At 41.7% G+C, this 22,688-nt stretch overlaps 1 protein-coding gene across 1 annotated transcript in view; it reads left to right on the top strand.

Moving 5' to 3' along the window:
- The window catches only part of LOC139744170 (uncharacterized), a 204,183-nt gene that overhangs the window by 141,765 nt on the left and 39,730 nt on the right, over nt 1-22,688 (top strand). Inside the window, exon 3 of the mRNA XM_071654624.1 lies at nt 22,124-22,231. Coding sequence (XP_071510725.1) covers nt 22,124-22,231 — 108 coding nt within the window. The remainder of the gene's footprint in view (nt 1-22,123; nt 22,232-22,688) is intronic.

The raw sequence follows: 22,688 nt of genomic DNA, 5'->3' as shown, positions 1-22,688 counted from the left end.
GTCGTGCTGCAATACATGTCAATGCAAATTTGATATTCGCCGTATGAAATGAAACATTTTCTTGATTAGGACGGCTCGTGTAGCCGCTCAGAGCACAGACTCGGGAGGAGGAGCCCTTTGTATCGTCGACCGAGGTGGCACGGCAGACAGGCAGCCCGTATTGACTCATCACATTTACGGTGCCCTCTATTGTCGGGCAATGTGTCAATCAGATCTGCCCCTTCAGAAAGAGCCCCATTCCGAGCCAATATTGGTTACGGATGTCACTCTTGAAAAGTAAATTTTGAAGGTTGGTAGAAAATTGATAGGTCCCCTCGAATTGTGGCAATTTTTTTTCTCCCCCTTCCCTTGGCCGCGAATAATACCCAATATTTGGCCATACCATACAGGAAAAGGTAGCGGTGGCTGTAATTACAGACCTCCCTCGCGCAAGAGGAATGAATGGTGTGTCGTGTTTGAACGGGGCCTGCTCGCAGTCGTCAAACAAGGTAATAACCGACCATTATGGGGAATCGTGCAGTAGTAAATGGGTGCGTTACCGCTAATCTCTGGACGTGATGAAATAGGGGGATCGATTTATTAGGCATGCAAATTGGCCTGTCACGGCCGGCGGATGGGAAGTGTGCCGAAAGTTTATCAAGATGTTGATATTTTTTGATTGGGAGATGATTACCTCCTTACGCCAGTGCGCTGCGGCAGCTTTAGCTGTTATGCAGCAATTTTGACCATCTATGTTTTCAGAAGCGTGTGCACTATTGCATACAGTAATCTGTGAGTGTTTCCCCCTTCTCTATCCCCCCCTTTTTTTTGCTTTCTCACTCTCTCTGTCTGAGAGGTTGAACACCTTGTGTCACCAACAGGGGGCGGTGTCATCTGTGAGCCAAGTAATAAATAAATGGATCACCGTAATCTCCTGGGTTTTTGAAAATTCCAGCGTTAGATGTTGGTAACGGCTTATGCATTTCCCCTGTAGTACTTCATCCCTTATTCATCATAAGTCGTAGATGGGCTCTCCCTTCCGAATATATGGGGCAGTGAGGCCCAAGAAATAGACATCTGAATAATCGTCACACTCCGTAGTAGCTGCTTTGTGCAAAATGCGGCCAGGACGATTGTCATTTAAACTGAGCATTGTAGTGATAGATGATGCCTGAAGTGTCACTTGCGCCATGATTTCATGGGATTTTTGTAAATATAATGAGGGTTTCCGCTCTGAAAGCAAACACGAATGTGCGTCTTGTTGACCGAACAAATCGGAGCAGCTACGCAATCACGTATGCCGCTCAGCAGTGCCACGTCACGTTGCATACCGGTGTAACATATATGTGAAACAGAATGACATTTACCGTCCTCCCCAAAAATAGCTGATTGAAAGAGATGGGCATGGCAATCTTCTTTCCATTTCATGTCTGACCTTATTCTCTCTAGGTAGATGTCGATGGGGGACATCTCAGGGGTGGGCAGACCCACGGTGCAGTGATGTTAACCAGAGGTGTATTAGACTCTGAGAAAGACTCGATCTGAATTTCATTCTAGACGACTAGATTAGGTCATATATGAAGCTGTATGTCCGTTGGAACATCACCATTTCTCATGCATTGTGTGATATCATTTCTTTTTTTTGGGGGGGGGGGGGGAGGGGTAGGGGGTAGAGATGGTTTGCCAGAAGTGAACTTTGGCTTTGAAAGACAAGAGGATAAGATGCCATACATACATACATGCTTTTTTTAGCGTTTCCAACGAAAATTTGACCCCCAGAGAAGGAGCTTCCATTAGTGTAATAGCACATGCATCTCAGGGCCTTTGAGAAAGCATCAAACATGACCTTCAAAATTTTGAGCTTTGCTCTTGAGAATAAAAAAAAGAAAAGAAAAAAAAAAAACAAGTGGTATCTCATGCAAATAGATGTGACTGTCCCCACCCCCCACAAGACTTTTTGTTGTTCTTTCTTCTTATATTTTTGCTTTTGACACTGCACTCATCTTTCTCATGTGTAAGGATAACATAGTTAGGCGACGGGTGCAAATATTTTTCCGCTGAACTGTGCGTGGAGAGTCAACATGAAGCATATTGTGTTTCTTGGGCCCTTTCGTGTCGCGAGTCGCGTCCAGGGGTCGGGTTTCGCGTGCTTATTAACTGACTATTACCGTCGTCAAACACTCGGGGAGGTGCATTATTTCACAGCGTATCCGCCAATCAGTTGTGCCCTTCCTCACCCTCCCCCCCCCCCCCACATCAACCCCTCTCCACCCATTCCCCTATTCCATGCTCCCAGCAAGCAAGCAAGTGAGGAAGAATCTTGGGAGGGAGGGAGTGTCTCAGTGTGTGTATCCCATCGTACTCGGTTTCGTATTCAATTTCATATCCACTGCATCGACCTTGAAGCTGACCACTCAGGTTGTGGATGGACCATATTTCCAATGCCATCAAGGTGTAGCATGGGGAAGAGGCAAGAATGAATGTCAGTGAGAGCTCAGATAAGCCCACTTAGGCCATCTCAGCTCTGTATCAAGCTGACTCAAGACACATTTGGGGTCAGAGTTCATGTGCTCGTATGCCTATGCTCCTTTAATCTATCACATCTCAGAAAACCACATTTCGGTGTAATGGCACTGTTATCTTCCTGTTATAATCCTTCACTATTTGTCAATTAGTGTTTCATAAGGTGACGGAAAACAATTGTCTTGATATGAGCCCTTTGTTGTTCATACATACTTTAGTTGTTTTTTTTTTAAGTTGGCCACAGTTTTTCAAAAGCCTCATGATTTTTCACATTTTGCACTGTACACCACTGCATTGTTGTTAAGTAATGTTACTTGCTCTTATATAGGCCTACACTTGTAGATTGGTAGTTAAATTTTAGACCTATAGAGGCAATGTGTTGAGGCAGTCATTTTTAACATCTAACATAGCATGTGTGTTTTCTCTGCAATTGTGGCATTAACTTCACAAGAAAAGTGGGCCTGAAAAACATCAAGTTAACTCCCAAACATTGTCAAGTTTGTTTTGTTTGTTTTCATTTATTATACTTCTCAAGTTGAAACAAAATAGATTAACATTGTTGCAAAGAATTGAACAAAAATGTAATTGAATAACAAAGAAGCAAAAGAAAAAAGTCTAGTCTCATGTGATAACTACAGCATAATCATTTTGAAACATTTTATGGTTGTATAAATCACAAAAGGTAGGGTGTTTGATCAACTAGGAACACGACAAGTAGCCTCAGTAGGAGAAGTGCCAGTCTTTTTAAAATTTTTTATCTATTTTCTTTTTTAGGGGGAATGAGATGAAAACCAATAGATAGTTGTAGATGTGCAGGAACGTAATGACACAGAACTGTTGTGAATGTAGATTGTGTTTTCTTTCTTAATAAAGAAAAGTGACCCTCTGATACATTTGCAAACCTAATTAATGCATGGATGAAGGTCAGTTCTCTGGCTTGTGAGCAGAAGGAATTTACTGCAGTACCAAAACTTGAAATCAGGAACAAAGTGAGGGAAGGAGGGAATGTGAAATGAAATGTGAATGCTGCATTTTCGCTGCTAATCCTTGGAAGGTGATTGATGATAGATTTGTGCCATAAATTCTGCAAATTGAAAAATTATGGTAATGGGAACTAGCTGCTTGCCAGACACTATAGAGACATGATGGATTGAGTTCTGACAATGTCAAGTAGCAAAGGCTTTGTCATCCTATTATGTAGTCTTCTTCTTTAGTCTGTTTGATGTGTCCTGTTATGATTACATAGAGCAGGAAGTTGCGGATTCCTCGATGGTATTGTATTGCTGTTGTAGTCATAAGCCAGATTATGATAGGGATAGGTGCTGAATGGTTTTGCTGTTGGGAATGTTGATGTTTTTGAGCCGCAGTTGGCAGTTTTATGGCACGAATTGCTGCTAGCCAGTGATTACAAATCTTTGTCATATTTCGTTCTGGATTGAGCAGCCTCTGACTTGTTACTGAGCCAAGAAAAAAAGAAAAGAAAGAAAGTTCAGAGCCATGTGGTTGCTATGATAACCTCATAAAAAGTTTGTCCCATGTTTAAAGGTGAGATTCGCCATAGTACACCGATGCATTAGCACAAGAGCCTGCTGGCACTGGAGGTTTTATTTATGTTCGCATAGTAACAGTATCGCGAGCTCTGCGCATCGTTGGTCAACACCGTGTTTACTCTCCCCCGTTGCTACCACCTCGTCGCCGTCTCTGCGGAAGAAAAACAGCCCCTCGCCGCGGTTAAAGAAAACCCTCTCCATTGGCGGCGATCGGGAAACGAAAGCCTAGACAAACCTCTCCATGCTCGCGGCCGCTCTGTTTACCCTCCGTTTGCAACTTCTTCCCTCTTATCGCCGATCGGAGAACCCAAACGAAAGCCTCTTCACGTTTCCACTCGCGGCACTCTCATAACTCTTGTTTCCTGCGCAAAATATATACTCTGTTTCAACGAGATACTTCAGCAGTAGGCCCTTGTTCATCACCTTAGCTCTCCAGCGGGATGAAGAGTTGGGCAACTCAGGGTGGAAAACTCGGGCCGGGGGTGGGGGGTGGGGGGAGAGATGCAGGAGACTTGCGCAAACGTTGTGCTTGACAGTGCATATCACTTACAATATCTCAGGGCAGTTTTGGTCACCCAAACTCCATCCGGATGTTGACTTCTTCCTTCCACCGAGGCTCAATCTCCCATCTTGTCCGTCTTTCTTCATCCTGTACTCTCATTTTCTTTCTCGTTTCCCCCCGTCCTACAAAAACCACTCTTCTGATTTTGGTTTCGGCTGAATTAGGTCGTATTTCAACAAGAAAACAGTCTCCCCCCCCCCCCCTCCGAATATGGGAGACTTGCGAGGGGGTGGGGGGAAAGGGATTATTGGGTGGGATGATTTGGGCAATACAATACAAGTGAGAGAGTGAAAGAAAAAGAGAGAGACAGATTGAAAAGAGAGAAGAAATGTGTCAAGTAGAAATGCAGGGTCTTTATCCGTGCAGGTTTGCTGGGAGGGATGCTTGGTATGATGGTGATGCTGCTGCAGGAATAAGACCTCCGTCTGCTGGTTGTTTTGCCTTTCCCCGTCTGAAAGTGAAAAACCCTACTCTCCCGTCCTCTGACTTAGCATGTGCTGTTCTACCAGGAGGGCATCCATTCTTTCCATGTAATCAAATCAGGAGTAAAGTGTGAAGTGTGCGGAGGGTCGGGGGGGGGGGGGGGTGAGGAATAGCATGGAGTTCAACATCCTGATTGGAGTTGATTCGATATTGATTTAGGCCAAGGAGCCTTTACGCTTATACAGATTTTTGTTGCCTACTAGTTTAGAAAATTTGAAATACCCAAACAAATAAGGGTTCTTTTGAGCTTCTAGATGTTGTTGTTGTTGTTGTTGTTTTTTTTATTCCTTTGAGTGCTTACTGGATATCATTTAGGCCTACCTCAAGCTATGACCCAAAGCACTCCTTTCTCCCAAGTGATTGCCTCAGTCCCACTTTGGTAGTTGATATGTTGTTTCCCCATGCAATTCTCCGGCCCAGCTATAGTTTGTACATATACTGTAAGTACTCTTCAAACCTTCACCTGAAATGACCAAAGTTCCAAGGCTCAGATATAACAAGGTATGGTGAGGTACACAAGTGAATTTGTATGAGCATTCCAGCCTTGCTTCCTGATGTGAAAATTTGATGAATGTTTTTTTTTTTTTTTTTTAACTCAATAGTTTTATTTTTCCTTGTGCAGGTGATCATGGTCTGATGTTGTAATGTTCAGTTCAAGCCATCTGTCATAGATTTGATTATATGTGTCCACATGCATCCAACATGGCATCTCTGTCCAATACCTGCTTATTGATAATTCTTAGGTGTGAAAATGACATATCTCAATATCTGTTCCAACTTCTTGCAATCAGAGACCCCCCTGTCTTCCCTACAAAATCCATACAGAACAAGGGATAAAATCACCCTTTAAAAAGTTGATAAGAAGGGGGAAAAAAAGAAATCTCCATCCCTCGGGTATCGCGTCCTTGGATGTTCAAGCCTTTTCCTATCCACAATGGAAATTTGACTACAGCGAATCGCGGCAGTTGTGTGCGCACAGTGCCCGCAGTCGCAGGTGATGTATGCGCCGCGCTCACAGCTGTCTCCCGACGACCGTATCGGTTTCAGTATTAAAGTTTCCGCTCCCTTCGCCTGTCGTTCATTATACCGGTCCTTGAGGAAACCGCCTCACCCCATCCTCTCTTAACTCATTAGCATTATTGTGATACATGTCTCAAGGCAAAAGAGAAATAGAAAGAGAGAGAGAGAGAGAGAGAGAGGAAGATGGGGGTGGAGAGTTTGACATGGCAAAGAGTGATGAAACGAAAGAAACAGATGAAATTGTACACTTGGAAAGAAGTATAAAGCAGAGACTGAGAATGATTTGGCATTGTATGTTAGACCTGTCATCTTGTTATCATACCAGGTAGCTGAACTTGATAATGATGCCAGACAAGAAAAGGGAACATCCTTTCTTTTTCTTTTTCTTTTTTTTAAATCCCCTCCTCCCCCCCCCCACCAACCGAAAGTTGTTCTTTTTTCATATCAGCTATCAAGTGTACTCATATCATATCCATCTTTCCATTAGTCAATCCCTTTTCAATCTGGAGTTGGGAGGGATGCAAATTTGAGAGCTCAAACAAGGGAGATGACCCAGAGCATTCAGAGAGAGCCCCATATCAATATTCCAAGTCTTGTGTAATCTGTGGAAGAGACTGACTGCTCAGATCTCAGAAACCTCCGATGGGAGCCAACCCATCTTCTTCTTCTTCTTCTTTTTTTCCCTCTCTCTCTCCCTTCCTCTAATCAAAGTTCTTGCGTAGATTGTTGAGCTGTTGGCAATGTCGGCCGATTCCGCGGGGTTTTACGTCCCCCTGCAGAGGGCTCCATACAATACCGTATTCAATTACATATTTTCCCGATTTGGATCGTTGCGACTTCTGGACAAAAACCTCAAACTGTAAGCCGATATTCTAATCCTATCCTATCCTGAAAAGGCGCACAGTGTTAGCGTATGGAAGTAGAGTACACACGGAAAGATTGAAAATGCAAATACTGGCTGGAGGGGGGGGGGGGGGGGGTGGGAGACACAAATTTGCTCTGAGTATTTTCAGTCTATCTCTATCCAAGCCAAGATAAACATCCTGTAGCTTTATGTGCGGAAAAACCAATGGTCAGTGAAAGGGTCTGCGTGTTTTCATAACTCAGCTGTGAATATTTTTATTTCTTTGAGGTTTTCTGTTTGATCTAAGAGATTTTTCACGAGATATACACATAATCCCAAATCTGCACAATCACAATGAGACAGAGGGAAAATTCTGATGGGAAAAAAATAGTCATTGCTTCATATGTTGTAATGTTTCTTCTCTGTATGGGAGGGGAGGGGGAATTTTTTGTTTTTTGTTTTGTTTTGTTTTTTACAACTCTTGGGGAAAGGAAAGAAATTACATTTTCAAAAACATACATGATTAATTTCATATGTAAACGAGTGCGGATTGTTACAGAGACAATTTAGTGGTCTATCAACCTGATTTGACTTTGTAAGGAGGCTTATTTAATCTGTTGGATAACTAGCTGGCATGCAAGTGGTGAAAACTTTTTTCATATATGTTTAATATGCTGGCAAAATTAGTGACTTTTTACAATTTTGCTGACTTCACGCTTTTGTGTTTTTTTCCTCAAGTTTCACTTCCTCATATAGTTAATATGCCGGCATATATATATATATATATATAGATATATAGATATATATATATATATACATATACATTCATATATTCCTTCTCTTTCCTAATTCCCAAAGCAGTAATGCCTATTTGTAATGAAAGAGATTCTGTAGGGGAAAAATAGAGCAAGTGTTTATGTGCCACAGTTGTTTTGAAGAACCCAGTGGTCCAAGGTATCAATACCCCCTTTCATTGATCCCAAGTTGGCGCCAATCTTTTCAATCCAGTCTAATTTCAATTTCAACGTCCTCAGGGGGGATAAATGTAATTTCCTTTTTTTTTTCTCCTATTCCCAATTGGACTGTGTTTTCATTTGTTTAATAACACAGCCAGAATTTTTAGGAGGCTTGGGTGAGCAGCTTGCGTGTGGGGTTCTGATTAGATGCTAGCATTGAACGTGTACTGTATGCGGCAGATATTGTAACGGGGAGTCTTATTTTTCATGAATCAGGAGTTCTTCACAATTTCACAAGTGGTTGAATTTGCTGTTGTGGAGTACAGTAATGAGCAGAGAAACGTACACACGTATGTTGCATTCATGGCGGGATCAGAGTTGATATTTTGGCATGATATTCAATTCGCGAATAGCGCCTGACTTGCAAACTTCGTGAAAATAAAAACCTGCAAAACATATGGCATATACAGGACATGCGAGTGTACATACACATAGGCCTATATAAACACAGGTTAGCTGTAAGTTTTAGAAATGGTCATGATACATACTTTCCTGAGGTACAAGATGAAATAGGATTATTCTAAAGTCACAACCTTCTCTTCTAAGCCGTGCTGATGTCGTTAACGTCTGATGTTGGTCATTTTTCATGCCATCACTATTATAAGCATCAAAGTTTTGCTTTGCTCTTTCTTTGTGATGACATTTTGGTTCAAGTGTCTCTCTCCTCCATCTATTGTTCTATAAAGCACAGTTCTCTATCCCGAAGGGAAAGTCTTTCAGCATGTTTGTCCCAACTTTGTGCGCTTTGTGACCCCATGTATGGTTGCTAGGCAGGTTGATTTAGCGCCATACCCTGGTCCTATATTTCCCATATATCATCTGCCATACTGACGGGTAATGGAAATGCTATATCACGGGTCGCAACCCTCATAAAGTTACACCCAAACAAAAAAATCCTGGGCTTTTTCTAATCTACTCCCCCCTATGGATTGCAAGTTGAAGACCCTGCTATGATGTGTTATTTATAGCTTATATTGTGAAAAAAGGCATACAGCGAGGTCAAGTGCTGTACATTATTATCACCATCATTTCGTCTGCTGTCAATTTCTCTCTCCAAGACTAGAACTGGATACTGTAAAACGAGGAAGTTTCGCGTGCATTTTAATTTCGCGAATTTCGCGAGCGGCAAAATTCGCAAAATTAAAATGCACGTGAAAGTTTTTGTCTACACTACATGCATTGGACGCCAGTGGCAATTCACGAAAATTTCATGCCACGAAAAAGGCTGTCGGCTCCAATTCACGAAAATTTCATGCCACGAATATATCATGTTTTACAGTATCCTTCTACCAATTTATTTCAGTAATCTAGACCAGCTTGCTGATATATTCAAACTGTATGCATGCCTTCATTACAAAGATTATGAATTCCTGACAATGGCAAAAAGTTGAGCAAGGCTTGCCTGATGCACAATCCATAGGTGTAAAAGTGGAGATGACGTCACCTCTCTCTTTCTTTCCTGGTTTTGAGTATATATAGTCCTACATGTGAAGAGTTAAATCGCGAGGCTAGCCTACTCCGTTCTTGTCGAATTGAGATATTTGCAATTGAACCTGCTGAAAACAAAGAAACTATGGGATATTTTTGTCATAACTTCAAGAAATAATATTCCCTGTTATACAATAAATGACATATCTTTGGAAAGGTTTTATTTTTGCTTGATCTGATGATGGGCTTACTTTAAAATGTTAAAAAATGGTGCTCAACCTTCTCTTGCAATCAAACTCGGCATATAATTTTTGTAAATTAGTTAAGCAAGTTCCTGACTTGTTCGATCAAGCCATGTTCGAAGTAATCCATCTTGGCGTGTAATCACAATGTGTCCAAATAAGAAGCCAGTGGATCTGTTACTGCGACTCCTCCTCTGCATCTCCACTCTGTTGTCTGTCACTCACTGCCTTTGCCAGAGGCGCTTGTATGTTTCCCAGGGGTCAAGGGTCACGACCTGCGAAATTGATCTTGGGGGATGCCCATGGGGATTATATACCCCGACTTCAGTGGCCCTTTTGGCAGCGATTATTGTGACATGTTTGTTTGGATTCAACCTGCCAGCAAGAGATAGCTTCCAGCATCTGCGGTATGATGTCGAGTCATATAACTCCCACTAATGGTATAGGCCTAATCATGAATGTTCGTAATTCAGAAAAGTACTTCCCATGCTTTCAGTATTACTGTTCTTGAAGTCTGAATTAATAACTTGTTCTTAATGTTTCTTCTTTTTTCCTTTTTTTCACATGTTAGAAGTTGTTGTTGTTTTCATAGATTCTTTTGAGTCTCTGTTATAGGTTTCTCTCTGAGTTTCATGTTTGCATGTTGAAAACCATTGTTCTCTGAATTGCATGAAGATGAATTATGTAGATTCATTCCACTCTTGATATCTTTGTATTTGGACAAGAGGTATCTTGACATAGCCATTTTAACAGTCTTTTCATAGTTACCAGATTGAAGAGGAAACTCATTTTCTACCACATGAAGACAACTGTGATGTGGGGACATTTCCCCAGATTGTTGAAATCGTTCCCTATGACACCTTACAGGTCTTCAGGATGCCATTCACTCACAGCCATTCTCGCTCGCCATTTGCCAGTATTTTGTCGCATCTTCCCGCAGCCATACAGAGCACTTGAGACAAGATGGCTGCTGCCGGAAGAATGGCGAAGCCATGCTAAATCATTTATTTTGGTCGCATTTCCCCGAAACCACTCAAATGCCAGAGGAGAGTGCCCCGGGGAGGGGTGCTGCGCCCTTTTCAGCGATTTTCTTCTAGACTTCTTTGACCCATCATCTTCAGGCTTACTTAAATGTCATCATTCTTTGTGTGTACGGCTTCCTTACATACTGGATCTAAGGGAAAACCCTCCAAGTGGGAATGCTCCAACATGTCAGGCTTGGTATTCAGAGAAATGTTTTGTGTTGTTTTTTGTTTGGGTTTTCTTGCTATTTTTGTACTCTTTTAAGTATTTTGTCGGCTTTAAAGGACAAACAAGAAGAAAAGTAAACATGGTTCACCCAGACCATTAATGTATAACTCAAAGAATGTGACTCGAAATGACTTGACATTTCACCAAGCTTGATTAAAAATGGGAACTTGTACAGCTTCACCATAAACTCTGCAGACGAGTGATAATTCTGGTGTGTATACTCCTATAGTATGTAGGGATACTTGTTCTGCTCTACCGGAAAAGAAGGGACTTTATCAAATGAATTTCATCACGGATGTGTTGAAATGCAATGCTGAATTCTCTCACCTGAAGTAATTCCATCCTTGTCTCTACAGTACTAGTGCCCTCAAACCCAGCCCAGTCCCTCTCCTGTCCCGAAAACAACCCCCAGTCCACGCCCCCTTCCCCTTGTCCTGGCAGTACCCCCAGCCCCAGCTCCAGCCCCCTGGCTTGTCCTGACAACGAGTGCAACCCCTCCGAGTCCAATCCACCTGTGGAAGGCAGATAGATCAATTACTCACAAAAGCGCGACAATTACGGCCGTCACAATGGCCGCTTTGTGTCCGTCATTGATTGGTATGAGTCCTGCAGACAATTGGAGGTCTAATCCAGAGGAGACTCCATTGTGGGTCAACTGTCTGGATTAAAGCGGCTAACATAGCATGCTGTTGAAAGCCCTTGGGTCACAGTGTATTCATATAGATTTTTTCCTTCCCCTGCTGCAACACAACAATTTATAACAGTTTTTTGCTGTGTCAGAGGCCTTTGATGAATTTGGAGTCGTCACTATCTGACAGTGGTAAGTGATGCATACACGAATCTGTGCCACATAAATAGAACAGCATTATAACAGCCCTTTCTTTTACATAATTTTTTGGTATTGAATGAGACACGAACAGTCTATCTTCATGTGCTTTTTATGTCAGAAGCTACACAGCTACAATTTTCCGTAGTGCTATGTCAAGCATATTCATATATCAAAAAGGTGTGCAACAAAAAGTTTGGATGGTAACGCTGACTCCAACAAGGCAACTTTGACGCTTGTCAAAGGGGGGATTTCAGGCTGGAAGAATGAGCCTATCTCGCCAAAGTACCCACAGGGAAATAGCATAAGTCACGGAGAACATTTGTGTTTAATGATGATAACTTGTTATGGGGACGCACAGAGACACTTGGTAGCCCCCTCTCACGGGATCAAAGTCCCCCCCTCTGGCTGATGAGTGCCTGGAAGACGAGATCTGTGCCCGGTGGGAGAAAGTGCAAGTGCGTGCCCCGCTTTCGGGTCGTAAGGGAAGTACTCGCAGACCAGGCGGTGCTCTATTACGCCGTGCTTAGTGCTCATTTGTGAGAACCATAAAGTCTAATGGCACCAGATTCACGAGGGTCGTAAACCAATTGTGAGATTCGTCTCCCCGGCCACCGGTCGGTCGGGCGGAGACGACGACTGCCGAGCTATTCAAGACCATGATTCCAGCACCATAATGTCCCAATAAAGCCGCCCCATTAACGTGTTTGATTGTGTCAGACAGGGCACCAGTCTGTGGATGCACTGTGGTGTTTTTAGATCAGGAAAATGCTTGATGTGCTGGTCAGATGAAGAGAAGACATACCCGAGATGGTAGCATGGGCTGTTGAAGTGCTACCACATTCATAAACTCATTGTGCTCTATATTATATGTTTGAGCAGTGGATGTGTCAGATGACATCTTGTGAAGACGATTGTTGTCACAACGCAGTAAAATATATCATTGAATAATCAACAGGTGCAAATTATGTGAAGAGTCGGTGACATGACATATGCTCCTGTGACAATTGCTCCAGTCTTATTTTCTCCAAAGATGTAGGGTTAGGATAGAGGGTTTTAGGTTTAATTTGAAGTGAGGATTAGGTTTAGGGTTAGGGTTACATGTGTGGGTAAAATTTATGTTTCGCTTAGTATGCAGATATTTCTTGGGAGCAATCGTCGCAGGAGCAAATGTCATGAAACTGAATAGTCACACTTTTCCGTTGATTATACCAAAATATTTGACAGAACTAACAGTGTAAAGCCATTATGTGTTTGAAGGATGAAGGTTTATTCTTGCCAGTAGAAGTATGAAGATTTATTCTTACCAGTACAAATATATATAGAGTGTGGATATATTCTTGAGCTTTGCTTAATCGGAAATTATTTTAACTTTGCGCAGAACTTGTTGCATGAGTAAGTTTGATGGGGGGGGGGATAACTTCAGAGAGCAAACAATATGAATAGAATGACCCTCACAATTCTTGTATCTTCACTGCTGACAAGGGATTATATTTATGGGAGAAAATCTATTTAATGACATCAACCTTCTGTTGGATGGACAATGCACCATCGTCCTTCTGCCATCTCTTGCTGTGATGCTGTGTGAATGAAGGCATTAGCACCAGTGCACTTTTATGTACATATTATGCTCTGAAAGGTGGTATAACTGGATCCAGTGATAATGATGACCTTACTATGAGTATGATAATCAATTAACTAATTTGCCTGCTTGTATGGCCTAGGCTATGGCTAATGATTAAAAGCCTGCTGCATGCATCACATGTACAAGCTAGACAAGGCAATGGCATTTGAATCCCACAACTCTCCTGAAAGTCTTTAGATGAAAATATTATGATTTGTGCTTGCTTATACATTTGTGTGTGTGTGTGTGTGTGTGTGTGTGTGTGTGTGTGTGTGCCTGTTTTATGTCAGATTTTTAGCAACTGTAATTTTCTCCCCTTCATAGTATATTGCTAAATCATTGTGACTCTGCTGAACAATTTTAGTGGCAGAAAAAACAAACAAAACAAATTCTTCTTGTAGAATTGTGTGAGTGAAGCCGATTTAGTGATGACTTGTTTGCAAGCAAGCGTAGTACTCGTAAACCTGTGACATCATAATTCCATTTAATATGCATGTGACTATTTTAGTATCCTTCACAAGATAACTATGTATCAATTTCGCAATTCCATAACTATATATTTTTTTTTTGTCTGATAGTGATCTAAACCTGTGATATCACATCTAATCTGTATGTGACTGTAGCAATGACTCTACTGTACTGCACTACTATGCCAGAGAGCGCTTGAAATGAATGCAAACTGGTCCAGAACAGAAGCGTGCCATACCAAGAGAAGCGTGCACCTAACACACACTACATCATAATTGCATTCTCCTTTAACATTAGGGATGCCTGTATACAGCGTAAGCACGCAAGGTGAATGGCCTTCGTTGTTATAAAACATGTAACCCCTCTGACTGTAGTCCCCAAATAACTTGTAAAGTGTGCTTACTCCATAGAGCACCCCAACACTCCCAATATGGCACGGTATGGTACGCTGTGTTCGCTTTCAATCGCTCGAATATGGCCTAGGTTTGTGAAGAAGATGTCATTTGACAGGCTGTGTATGCAAGACTTGTTTTGAAAGGTTGAGGGACTGTTCCGTAATGGCAAGTTAGTACAGTGGGTCGATTTTCCAAGAATCTGAATGTGTTTCTTAAAATTGGAACAAGGACTTCTTTGGTTTTTGTCTATTGTAAAAAAAAAGAATCAGTAGTAAATGGAACAACTTTGTAGCCTGATTATTTCCCCATATTTTTACGAGGGTGTTACAATATTCTTCTCTGTATCATGGGCAGCTCGGTTTACGAGGGCCATTACTAACTAGTACATGAAACTTTACGATGCTTGTAGTGCCATTATCATAAATGTTTAATGCTGTGGTTATGTAGAATCTCCACCCAAGGGTTTCCATACTGAGCGGTTGAAAACTTGCCTTGTAGTAGCCTTTCTTTCGTGCAATATAATGGCAGATATGGCCAACCAAGCTGGAGTAAGTAAGGCCTAGATAACTCTCTGTGGTTTTATTGCAGATGAAAGTTAATACAAACAAGCAAACGAGCCAGAAAACAAGCAAAACGCAAACAAATCAGCACACACGCTTGAAATGGATATGGTGTCAACACATTGATTTCTGTGTGTGCAACAGATCATATCGTAGTGAATATGTTGCCCACCCTTTGTAATTGTATCGTAGTATCTGAGTTAGTCTCTGCCCAAGGGGCTTTGTCTCTTGTGAAAGTAATTTTGATTCCCCAGGGGTTGAAATTCAGAATGCGCATGATGGCTGCAAAGTAAAGGATAAAGGGGCCTCCGTCAGCATTCTACAAAATCAAACCTTGTTGATTTTTGCCTTGCCAAACTATTGGTGCTGTGTGTGTGTGTGTGTTGGGGGGGGGGGTGGGAATAAAGTAAAAGGGAGAGTGTACACTGTTGTATGTGAGAGTGGAAATGTAGATTTGAGACCGAATGTAATCCAGCACCAATGAATATTTATTAATGGGATGATTTTTGTCTGATTAGGAAGTCTACCATTTTCGATTGCCGTCCTTACTTGGGATTAGGTGGAGCCCCCGCTTTCTTAACTAAGATCTGGTGGCTGCACACCTGAGGAGAACTCAAAATGCATGCTATCAGATCAGTGTTCATGCATTTCTTACCATCTCGGCCACTTTGTTATGCTCATCTGTGGTATCGCGGACCTGTCCCTTGATATTCCCGTTGGGATCCGGCCAGATTTCGATCAAGATTTGGCAGAAGCGCGCCAATCACGCAATATCAGGGGGCTTGGTGTTTGCTGATGCCACTTAATTCTTGTGTGTGAAAAAGAAAAATGAAAGAAAAAAAAAAAGAAAGTTGAAGACTCAAGGGAAAAAAATATGGAAGTACTACAAAAGTGTACACATGTGGTGAAAGGATGACTTGCTAAAATGATACTGGTACTGGTGGTAGGCCTACTCCTTAGGGTGAGGAGGTGAAGAAGGGACTCATTAAGACTTGCCAAGGTGCCTTATTTAGGCTCAGAAGGCAAGAAGGGGACTTCTCAAAATGTTAATTACAAGTGTGAGATAAGAAGATGCCGTGGTGTCTTGCTGAGTTTGGAGAGATTGTTTTCTTGCCTTCGCATCCTAAATGGAATGTATAGGTATATTCAATAAATTGCTTTTTTGCCACATGCTAATGCTAATAATATAGGGGTAGATAGTGCACATACACACACACACACACACACAAACAAATATATTTATTATAGAGAGATAGACATACATACGTACAGACAGAAAGACAAACATGATGGGAGCTGTAAGACATACACGGTTGTAGCAACCAACAGGTGGAAGATAATAATCTGCATCAGTGATGTGTTAACATCTCATACTTCTGCCATTTCATCCTGAAATCAATGCATACAGGAACATTAGGATCTTATGGACATCAGTACTTCATATCAACTCTTTTATATTTTACTTTGTTCTTTTTTATTTCTTTATTTCTTTTTTTATGGAGACAGGGGTATCAAGTGGCAGGAATTGAGGATAAGGGTAACTGTGAAGGACAGATTGGTGCCAAGAGCCCTGTATAACAGGCTTGAAATTGATTCCATATTTTCCCCCATTTAGCGCATTACCACTTACACAGGGGGCGATGAATTTTCCATGGACAGTTCTTGGGGGGGGGGGGTCAACGGGAAATAAGCAAGTGGATTCTCTTATGTGCATGGAAATGGGTAATCTGAGAAGTGATGTAAGGCAATGCTGTTGTTATGGGTCTTGAAAACTCGTGATGCCTCCTTCTGACAAAACTTTTGAGGATGAAAATGCATTTCGACTCCAGTGTCAGCTAGGGGGGTGTAGAAGGTCGCATACAAGTTAATGAGCCTCCGAATCGCTGAGTGCATCCTTTTGGATGAACTGGTTCTTAAAAAGCATAATGCTCCCAAGCTTCTTCCAAAGATGCGAGAGAGAGAAGGAAAGAAAGATTTAAACAATACGAGCCCACTTGCCGTAGCGACCGCATGTCCCCCACAATAAGAAAATGTAACAAGACGCACCTATAATGAGAATCACACCAAGGCAAAAGGGCGTGGTCACTAAATGCATTGGATACTTGCCTGATGGCAATGGAAATGTATACGATACGGCACCTTGCAAAGCAAATGTAAAATCAAATGGTGATGATGACGATGACGACGATGGGGGGGGGGGGGGGGGTGTAGGATGGGAGGAGGGGAAAGTGCATTTCTTGGATAGAAAGGTACTCGTGTAAGCTATCTGACACGGTAGAGGGCCGGACTGCATTGGCTGTTTTGAATTACTCCGGCAAGTTTCACTTTTTGCGCATCGCACCGCGGCCACCACTCAAGTTCGGAGGATGGCTCCAGCGGCGAAACCGAGCTGCGGATATTATTTTACCCCTTCTCTATTGGTAATGTCTCTCCTTCATCTGGACTCCTCTATTTGTCCTGGATATCCAATTTCCCTGCAGCCAGATCTCTGAGCACACTCTAAGGGCCCTTCAGAAACTTCATGTGGGGGTGAGTGCCGTTCTACATCGCACTTCTGGCTTCTGCCCGTTTTGGTCTTATCACCGACTCGAGCCCTTAGCTGTCTCGGCCTCATCTCTTTCTCGCCATTCCTACCCCACCCCTCCCTTCTCTGGCAATCCTCACCTTTTCCAATTACTCAGCCTTTCTGCCTCTCCACAAATGTGAAGTGTTATTCACTGTGCTTACCAAGTGTTACATTGAATGCGGGGTGGGCTGAAATGCGTTCTGTTTTCTCTCCCCGTGCACAAACCGTGACGGGCACTCGCTCATCATCAGTGGCCAAGAAGAGGGTGGAGGGGGGGGGGGAGGAGTATCGAAAGAAGAGATGTTGGGGATGGGGGAGGGGCTGCATGTAGCTGGAGAAGTGGATGATTGAAGGATGAGAGACGGAGCGATGGAGTGATGGGAGGGTTGGGCATTCAGGAAGGTAGACTATGGTATCGTCAAATAGAGAATTGAAAGACAACGATTGAGTCAAATGAACAGTTTGCCCATGGGGTACTATATATCTCTGTGTGTGCAACCAAGCTTTATATACTTTTTGTGAGTGATATAAGTGAATGAATGTATTGATGATTACTGGGTGGGTATCTTCTTGCTATTCCCTGTATATCTCCTGGTTGTGGTACATGATTGTACTGACTTCATTTTGTGTGGGTTTTTTTTTTTTGTAGTATATATATTTCATGCTTTTAATGACATACAGCACAGTGAAATTTCATATAAGATTTGCTGCAAATTCTGAGGCATTACATGAACTACTATGATAGATTAGGGAGTGCTGAAATTAATGTAGAGATACATAATGATGACAGGTATAACAAAGGGAATTGAGTTGAAAAGTGTCGGCTTAACTTTTTTTTTTTGGTTAAAACGACAACCCTTTCTGTACAGATCCTTTTCATCTGTAGCATAGTCTGCAAGGATTATATTTCCCAGTGCATCCTTCACCGCGAAAGACTTACGCCGATTGTAGCAGTCTTTTGCAGCTATGAAAAAGAAGAAGAAGAAGAAGAGGAAGAAGAGAACAAAGCTGCCTCTGCTCTCTCTCCTAATGACTAGGAACATTGGGAGGAAAAACAATGGTGGGTGTAAGGAGAAATGAAAGGGCTGCAGAGGAGAAGACGAATGACAGGATGGCGAGATGGAATTATGGGATTGCATCTCGGAGGGCAATAGTCTGAGCAAGCCGCTTTACATAATGCACCCCGATCCCTCGGAGAGCGGGCGGATATCGGATCCGAGAGATGAGTTATTTCCCCTTCTACTGATCCAGCCGCTTTCTCCGGATTTTCGGGGGATGTAGTCGAATGGATGTTGGGTAAGAGAATCGGGGAGTGGGGTGGGAGCTGCAGTGGCGAGGGGACTCTGTGTATCGTTTTGTCGATGACGAGCCCTGCGAAATCAAAGGCGTTGAATGAGGGATTTAACGCGTAACTCCCCGAGATCGATCTGAGTACGAGCTGCCTGGCGGCGATGTAACTCTCTTTGCTAGTCTGAATCTTCAATCATGCACAATCTATCTCCCAGTGAAGTAGTTTCATCTAGTCAGGATATAATCCCACCCCCCCCCCACCCCACCGTAATATCATATCATAGTCTAGCTTTAGGGCTCCTATATCTCCAAAGCAATTTTGCAAATGATATCACCTCGTGTATACAGGCGATAGTGTGTTTTGTACCACATTGTAATGTATTACAAGTGACATATGAAGAGAAAAAAATTGGATCATCCACAAACCAACCTTAGCATGTATCTTTACAACTCTTTTGCTCAAATTTATGAGGGCAGGGTAAATCTAATCCATTTATTATGTAAATTTTGACTGCATAAATCAGAGTGACATATCATGCAGGCCAACAGACATCTAATACTTACTGCAGCTGTGTGCACAGTACACCTATCATGCTTATTCCAGTCCGTTGACCAGATATCAACCATAAATATGATGTAAAGCAATGTTCTTGTGTTTGTTTGTTTGTTTGGTTTTTGAGGGGGGGGGGGGCATTGTGTCCAATGCTCCCTATTTTCTCATTATTCAGTGCATCACCAGGTGAATAGCCAATTAGTATCATACTATTATCTACTGATGCATTGTTTGATTCTCAGATGATCACCATGGTCTATGCACAAACATATGAATGCCTTTCTCATCAAAACATGCTAAATTATACCATATCTGTTTTTGTGTATTTGACACATATTGTTGTAGGTCTATATCCCCAAGAAGCATTACATAAATGATTGCATATTACATACATAGCTATTATAGAGCTGTTCCTCCCCCCCCCCCCCCCCCGAAATAATTGTTTACAGGCTGCATTTATCATCTTTCCCATGTGTGAAACACATTTCAATACCCACTATCAAAACACTTTTCCAAAGGCCTTTCAGATCGCATTTCTCGAGTTGTTACATTTGTCATCTCTGTTTCAATTCAAGATGAAGGCAGCTCCATTGTGCTGTTTGACATGAGGAGTGGAGGTCATGTAGGCCTACATAGTTGGCGTGGGTAGGTCCAAGCTATGAATGCATTTCAAAATGACGTTGCTTTTATCATCTCTACAGAAATTAATTTCTAACCCCATGATCAAAATCAACTCTGCGTTTACCGTCTGCTCAAATCTCCCTAAAGTCGTTTGGAAACCTTAATTAAACGCCAGAAGTGAGTTGATAAACGCGCCCATTATCTGCTTTTCTCACTGAAGAGGCAAAGTATTACTGTAAAACGGAGAAATGTTTGCATGCATTTTAATTTCGCGAATTTCGCGAGCGCCAAGATTCGCGAAATTAAAATGCACGCGAAATTTCTTATCTACACTGTATGCATTGAACGCAAGAGGCAATTCGCAAAAATTTCTTGCCACGAAAAAGGCAGTCGGCTCCAATTCGCGAAAATTTCATGCCGCGAATATATCATGTTTTACAGTATTGTTCATCCCACCCTCGGGTAAAAGAGAGAAGGAAGAAGAATATGAAAGGATGCTTCTGAAAAGTTTTGGTTACACAGATTGCTTACTCAGTGTAAAAATACAAATTTCATGAACTTGGGTAACAGCGAAGGTCTTGCGACCCCAGAATTTCTTTATTCCCCACTCCCCCTCTTCTTGGCTTGTGAATGCCTAATCAGGCATAATGCACACAACATTCACTCACCTGCGGTAACAGACTAGTCATTTAAAGTATCAGAAACAGGTGGTATAATTCAGGTGCAGAAAATGATAGGTATGCTGAATATGCATCGCCTTGGCATTCCACCTCTCTCCCTTTTCACATTCCTTTTCCATCATATCGCTGTTGGGGCGACAAAACCTCGTATCTCAGAAATGTCAAAGATTCAGGAGAGAAAAACAAAAACAAAACATGGCAGCCAAAGCACTAAAACAAGTACGATCGCCTTTCTTTTGACGTGCCTTGATGGCTTTATTTTGGGGGGTAAGACAGTTAGGATTTGGACAGGATATCACTTAACTGATTATCTGACAAATGATCAAAAAAGTTATATTTGCCCAGAATTGACATACAAGGTCTTGTTACTACAGCATTGATGTGCTTTTTATCTTTCCCTGTGTATGTATGTATGTATGTATGTATGTATGTATGTATGTGTGTGTGTGTCTCTCTCTCTCTCTCTGTACAATGTCAATATCATTTCCATCAGAAACTCACAACAAAGAACTGGCTCCCATTCACAGGTGGTTGGCATTCCGGGCTTACACCTCGTGACAATGGCTGTAGGACAGTGAACTTTCATGGGAAGTAAGGGACCAGGATTTATGCACAGTCTTGTCTATGGCAATGCCTCATTTTGAATGCAGTAGCTTACTGGGGGTGGGTGTTTTTTACAAAGTCCATCATAAAGTTACGATCAACTAATAATTATCGCGTGCCATTGGCTTCCCTGTGCAGTTTTATTCAGTGATTTCAGAATTCCCTTCAACCTGTTTTATTGAAATTTTAAGGGAAATTCCTTTGTCACTTACTCAATGTTGTGTATTGATGGCGGCATGAAAAATCTTCAAAGTATTAATTTTCTTTTATAAGTTTTATAAGAATATCATTGAAGACACACACACAGCATATCATCATTTAAAGCTGATCTTGTAGTTAAGATTGACGTCAATTCTTTGTTAAACACCCCCAGCAATGTGCTGTAACATGCGTACTAGTACATGTACTGGAGTAGAACACCTACGTATGTAAGCATCATGGATGAGTGTGCATTTCTGTGTGTGTGTGTGTGTGTGTGTGTGTGTGTGTGTGTGTGTGTTGTATGAGTGTTTTTGTGTGCTGGTGTGTGTTTGCCGGTGTTTGTTTGGAAGTGGGTGTGATGAGCATGAAATTTGCTGTCACTAGTTGGTTTTATGTTCATTTTTTTCTTCTTTTTAATTGGGAGATGTGGGACACCATTTAATGAGTATTGTACAAAATTGTAATGTTTGGACAATTTTACTGAACATCATGTCAGTACAATGATTAATATTCGGTCTTGATTAGGATGATCTCAATGCTGTCGGCTTCCGATTGCTGATTACCAGGCATGAGTCTAGTGATTAAATGGATCGTCTCGGACCATGTTGTACTTTTGTCTAGAACAGAGAATTATAATGATGTCATGTTGGTAAACGATCTCCATCTTTGTACATTTGGACATTTTGAATCATACAGAATAGCAGTCCAATTTCCACGGCTCTGTTTTATTTTTATGGCAAATATCCTTTAGACGTTGTACTTTAGGAGATAGCTATTCTACTCTGACTCATTCTGTATCTATTTTTTTTCCTTTCATTTTCTGGAAAATTTTCTGCAGGTCCGCTCCCCTCACCGAGCCAATAATTGCAGGGCCAGCGGAGATGAGAATACACTTCCTCAGAATGCCAATGGGCCGAACAGATCCAACTCAGATCGCTTGAGTGACGTAAGTCAAATGTTATATCTCTTTTCCTTCTTCTTTCCTGGAATATCATATCCTGTTACTCTGGTCTATATGTCTTTTTATTTTTAATTATTCATATCAGTCTGTATTTCATAGATTATCGTTCAATTGATAGATTGATATTACAATTAGCATAGTGTGCGGGATCAGTGTCAAGTGTTATTTCACAATACAGATAACGTTTACTGTAGAAGTAAACATTTTTGAAGTGGTGAAATTTTCGGCTCATTTTGAGCGATAAGAAATCAGTGCGAAATTAAAACTGCACAAATTTGTTTGCTTGCTGTGTGTTATAGGCCTACATGTGTACTATTTTATGTTTTTATTTTATCAAATTCAAAACACACAAAATGCATCTTACCTGGCGAGAACGAAAAATCACATGCTAGAATTTCTGCTTTATATGTCACGTGTTGGTAGATATATTGATTGACACAAT

Source organism: Diadema antillarum, unplaced genomic scaffold, assembly GCF_040938485.1.
Source record: "Diadema antillarum isolate AM-2024a unplaced genomic scaffold, OU_Dant_1.0 seq00001143_RagTag, whole genome shotgun sequence".
NCBI lineage: Eukaryota > Metazoa > Echinodermata > Echinoidea > Diadematoida > Diadematidae > Diadema > Diadema antillarum.
Note: the sequence above shows the minus strand (reverse complement) of the source record. Positions and strands in the feature narration are given on the sequence as shown.